Raw genomic sequence first — 5,430 nt, forward strand, 5'->3', positions numbered from 1 at the left:
ATTACAGGAATTACAAGAGATATGTTTTCATACATTCACAGAGCAAATTTACACTGTGAATGCAACTATTCAGAATACAAACTGACTTCCTGATGACTTCACACTTTGCCGCTGCTACAACAGCAACCAGAGAGGGGACATGTCTATTTGCTTCACATGTTCAATTTATTGGACTCCTTGCCAAGGGAGTTGTGCTCCGAACCTATAGGGCCTGATTCTCCACTGCCCCTGTACCTTGTGAAGTCACCTGTGCCATATGGGTGTGAAATCTATCAAATCAGAATGGAATGGTAGAATTTACACCCACTTTATGCAAGTGCAAATGGCTGCAGAGTGCAAGATGACCCCCAAGGAGCTAAGTCATGTTCTTCCAGACAAGGATCCCTGAACACTGCAAGAGTCTCCAGTTCTCCTTTCACAGGGGCATTCCCTATTGGGATCTTCCCTTCCTCACTACTGCAGATTCTTCAGTAGGAGGTACAATAGCCATAGTTTATTTTATTCTTATTTCATTGCTATCTTTCTCTATAGCTGAAGCAACCCTTAAGAAGCCCCACCTTTGAAAAGCTGCCATCTTTCACCAGATAAGTTTACAACTGTGAATGTTGTAGTTAAAACATTGCATGCACTTTCCATTAATACTTTAAAGAATGCCTGTTTCAAACATTCATCCACATCAGTATAAAGTTTGAGAAAAAGGAGAGTAACAAAGGTATGCCATATCCTAATATTTGAATTTGTTGATGTTAGAGATTGGCCATCTGAGCATTTCCCAGTACGCAAAAAGAAAATGAAAAGAAAAAACCCATCATTAAACGACTGAGTTTATACATTAAAGCATGGAACAGAAATGATCCACGGACAAATAGATGCACTACTGCAGCATTCTTGCACAAAGAAATTTTCTGCAAAAAATATACTATTTTAGCATTCTGTAAACTGCTCACATAAACACATTTGTTGCCTAGCACCTATGCCCAAGGGAAGGTACAACCAACTTTTGAGCAGGCACTATGCCATTTTAACAGATGGACTTGAGTGCTGACAGTCAAGAGACCACATATATGCATTAACTGTATTTGTGGAGGACATAACTCCCAGCCAAGACTGTCAAAGCAGCTGTCCATTCTAAGTGTATGCACCTATGATTAAAAGGATGTGACTACTAATCCAACTCTGAATTGGAAAGATGGATTAATATTCAGACAACAACAACAAAAATAAACTTCGGTGGCTACACAAAGCAGTCATTTAGCACTGCTTAATCAGGTAAAGATGACTCAGTTGGGAAAACTTGTACCATGACCTTTCATGACTTTGAGTGCAGAAGGGTTGTCAAACTTTTATGGAGAAAAGAGGCATAATAAACTAGTGAACACGATGACCTTTTAAGAAGTAAATTGGCTGATGTAGCCCTGCATTTTAAATTGAATCAGGATTTGGATTTATATGTATGTCTAGTACAGTGCTTTACAACCCGTGGTCTGTAGACTCCTGTGGGTCCACAGACTATGTCTAAGATTTCTAAATGAGTCCACACCTCCATCTGAAATATTTTAGGGGTCTGTGAACGAAAAGAGGTTGAAACCCATTGGTCTAGGACTTGCTGGGAAAGTTCATGAAAGGCATTCCAGCGCCCGTTGTTAGTCCATTCCAACCCAAGTTCTTTTGAAGATGCACAAGAGCAAAGTGTGTAGTTTATTTTTCAGAGCTAGTACCCCATATTACTATCCCATCCCAAAAAACAACCAACGTTTGCATAGTGTCTTGATTCTTCAGTTGGGTCCACGTGGACAAACATCATCCATTCTTATTACTGGAGAGGATTGGAGCCTTGGAGAGGGTTATAATTTGCAACTGTGCTGGGGATCGAGCCTATTTCCATGCTCGCAGAGGGGCTCCAATGACCACTGGCCCTGCCCAGCGTGCAGGAAGCAGATCCGCCACCTTCACACCTGCCAGCGCAATGTCTAGTTGCAGATGTGTCCAGGCAAGTGAAGAACCCCTCCCCCCCCAGATGTGTCCCGGCAAGTGAAGAACCCCTTCCCCCCCAGATGTGCCCAGGCCCCGCTGCTCATCCCCGGCCCCTAGGAGGACACGTGCCGAGGGGCCCAGGAAGCCGGCCCGAGCTCCGCAGGGTGGCACAGGACACCGGGCTCTGGCCGAGGCTCTTCCTGGACCTGGAGCGTTTCATCCCTTGCCGCCCAGCTCCAGCCAGGCGCAGGAGGGCCGGGGCTCCGCCCGGGGAGCCCCGCGGGCACGGCGGGCCGAGGCCCGGCCTTCCCCCCGGCGGCCGCGCTCCCCAGGAATGCCCCGAGGCGCCCGCCCAAGCTGCGCCGAGCCGGGCAACAGGTGCAAGGCCGGCGGCCGCCCCGAGGCCGCAGCTCCACCTTCCTCGCCTTATTTACCCAGCAGCCACATGCCCGAGCTAAAAGCAGCAGCCATTCAAAGCACGGCCCCGCCGCTGGAGGGGACCCGAGCCGGGGCCGCGGCGGCGAGCAGGGGCCAGGGATAAAAGTGATGGGGCCGAGGGGCCGGCGGGAGCGCCATGAAGGCCGGCGGGGGTGCAGCATCCGAGCCGGAGAGCGGCAGCGGCGGCAGCAGCAGCAGCGAGAGCGGCTCCGGCAAGTCCCTGCCCTCCGCCGGGGGCCCGGGCAAACGCAAGCGAAAGAGCCCCCGCCTGAGCGGGCTGAGCAAGCAGCGGCAGGCGGCCAACGCCCGCGAGAGGGACCGGACCCACAGCGTCAACTCCGCCTTCAGCGCGCTCCGCACGCTCATCCCCACCGAGCCCGCCGACCGCAAGCTCTCCAAGATCGAGACGCTGCGCCTGGCCGCTAGCTACATCTCGCACCTGGCCAACGTGCTGCTCCTGCAGCAGCAGGGCGAGCGGGCGGAGCCCGCCCCGGCCGGGCAGCCCTGCCTGCAGTACCAGCCCCGCCTGCAGGGCGGCGGCAGCAGCAGCAGCACGGCCGCGCCTCGGCCCATCTGCACGTTCTGCCTCAGTCACCAGAGGAAGCTGGTAAGGCTGGCACGCAGCAGGGGCTGAAGGCTGCACCGCCCATCACTGGGGCAGCCCTTAGAAGGGGCTGGAGCTGGTTTGTGTCCTAGCACGGCCCCCCCGAGGCCTGGATTTGTGGCAAGGAGATTCATTTCTCCCCCCTCCCCAAAGCTCACTTTTAAAACTCATCTCCAGCCCCGGACAACACCTAGACTAGGCATTCGGCAGCCTTTACATGCACAGAGCCCCTCCTGCTGATGGCACCCGTGGGAAAGCGGGCATGGAGAGCTGGTAGTATTTGCTTAGCATCCCTAGTGTTTTCAGTACCCTGCCCAATACCCCCCCTGCAAAGACTGTCAACTTTTCACTGAAGGCCAGTCTCAAACAGGGAGGGAAAAATCCCTGGGGGTACAGCTTTGAAGCTTAGGTTAATTTATTATATAAATGTATTGTGAGCATTGCTTAGGTGAGTAAAAATCTACTGCCCAGGCTAGAGCACACTTTTTTTCTTTAAATTCCAAACTCTAAAGAAAATAATCAACTAACTATGACAAATTTTTTACCTGGGTCTACCGTTAAGAGACTTGTGTCTTCACTTCATTCCCTAAGCAGTTTCACAAAGACCGTTCTGGCCAAGCTATTTTCATTTAACATCACTGTGGTATGGGTGGTATAATTCATAGTTTGTAACACATTTAAATAGTGATCATCATTTTAAACTCTGTTTAATGACTTGCAACAAGTGCTAGGAAGGTAAAAGGGTTAAATGTCAATGTTTGGTGTGACTATGGGAGTGTTAATTAGGTATTAAAGTAATCAAGGTCAAGTTACGGGGGAAAATTTCCTTTTGCTGTGTTGATGTTTTCCAATATATATTTTTGTGCCCTCTTACAGAACAGAGAAGGGGAGAAACACTTGTCTAATTGAAGTTTAAATGGACGTTGATCAGATGAGAAGCTTGCACAAATCTTGCACTGACTGTAGAACTGTTTTAAATAACTTCTCTGCACTCAATGTTTACACTGAAATGATGCAATAGTAAAAGAGCTACTTTTTAAACCATAAAAAACCCACTGCTCTGCACTTTGTTTTACATTGTGAGGTTTATTCAGGGTGTTTTGCCAATGAAATTGAACACTGTTGAGAGAGTTGCACCTGGTGCGGCAGCTATTTTAGTGCAAGAAATGTTAACCTAAGGAGCCAAACCCTTATCCTGATGGCTCCTACACTTATGTCACATGATGAAACTTGAGCTTCAAAACAGTCTCTCCATGGAAGCGGTCATAACATGCCATCCTCTGTGCCTTTAACCAGTATTGGACTGAGTACAGTTATGCCACCCACTCTTGCATTTGTACACTAATTTATGTATGAGTAAGTGGCAGCTGACACGTTGAGGGTCTGTAAAATTACACTGAAAGATTTTAAGGTGCTCACCCAAAAGCCAGGATAATCACAATTAAAAGTGAGATGTACTGCAGCTCACCCTATACCTAGCACACAAGAATGCCTCCTAAAGAGAGAGAGCCAAGATTGGAGGAGGTCACTATCTTGGGCAATACCCAGGTAAGCTGAGAAGTGCTATGTAAGGGATGTTTTTCCATAATACACGGTGTGCATTGTGCCAATCCTCTAAAGAGCGTGGGATCTTTCTAAATTTGTTCTTGATAAGCAGGGAATAGAGAGGGTTTCCCAAGGACTCTCTAAATTTATCAACTAGGTTATTCCCAAGTTGTGCCTGTACATCACTGATGTAATTTATCACTGATAGTTTATGAACTTGTAAACTTTATTTGGAATGAAGCCTTAAAAGCAAGAGTGTCATGTTCCACAATTTGGACATCATGACAAAACTGAAAAAGTAGCTAAAAATATGAAGTCTCCCTGTACAGGTCAATTTACAGTGAATGATTCTGAAAATGGTATATTTTACCCCCTTTTGAATTTGGATGGAAGTTTTTACTCCCAGTCTCTTTATGGGACGTACCAAGTTTAAAAAAAAAAAAAAATCCAAAAAACAGGTGTCTAGTGAAACACAGAATGACCCTAGGGGGAGACAGGGTTAAACAGCCCTTAAGTAAGCTTTTCCTGCCTTCCTAAACATTTTATGTACCTTAAAAATATCAGCTGTTCTATATCTCCTATGGTATATGAAAGCCAGAGAAGGAGTTGCTTCTTCTTGAGATAGCAGTAATTTATGCCAATGCACGAAAGGTTTATGGTGCACATAGTAAGTCTTCCTTTCACTACCAGGCCACCACCTCTCCTGGTTGGCCACACCCTCTTGTAAGCACTCTGCTTTCATATCATAGCCAATGTGGGGGATAAAGTAAGATGTTTATTGTATAGCTGATTTTCCTTTACCCCTTCTCTCCTCCCCCATACATATAGAGCAAAATCTGCAGGTTTTTCCAAACTGTACACCAAAATAT

The 5,430-nt window shown here is 47.3% G+C and overlaps 1 protein-coding gene across 1 annotated transcript; it reads left to right on the forward strand.

Moving 5' to 3' along the window:
* The first annotated feature begins 2,139 nt into the window (after positions 1-2,139).
* On the forward strand, positions 2,140-4,066 carry LOC137154212 (transcription factor 15-like). Its single transcript, XM_067549902.1, has 2 exons — positions 2,140-3,019; positions 3,893-4,066. Exons 1-2 carry the CDS (start codon positions 2,549-2,551, stop codon positions 3,923-3,925), a joined length of 504 nt encoding a protein of 167 aa, XP_067406003.1. The 5' UTR covers positions 2,140-2,548; the 3' UTR covers positions 3,926-4,066.
* Positions 4,067-5,430: the final 1,364 nt, after the last annotated feature.

Source organism: Emydura macquarii, unplaced genomic scaffold, assembly GCF_026122565.2.
Source record: "Emydura macquarii macquarii isolate MOO-44397 ecotype Brisbane River unplaced genomic scaffold, CSIRO-AGI_Emac_v2 contig_1253, whole genome shotgun sequence".
NCBI lineage: Eukaryota > Metazoa > Chordata > Testudines > Chelidae > Emydura > Emydura macquarii.

What these genes read in the sequence shown, in the direction of transcription:
- LOC137154212 (XM_067549902.1), top strand. Translation starts at nt 2,549, where the DNA reads ATGAAGGCCGGCGGGGGTGCAGCATCCGAGCCGGAGAGCGGCAGCGGC. An exon ending in TCAGTCACCAGAGGAAGCTG is followed by an intron (nt 3,020 to 3,892) that starts GTAAGGCTGGCA and finishes GCCCTCTTACAG; the next exon opens with AACAGAGAAGGGGAGAAACA.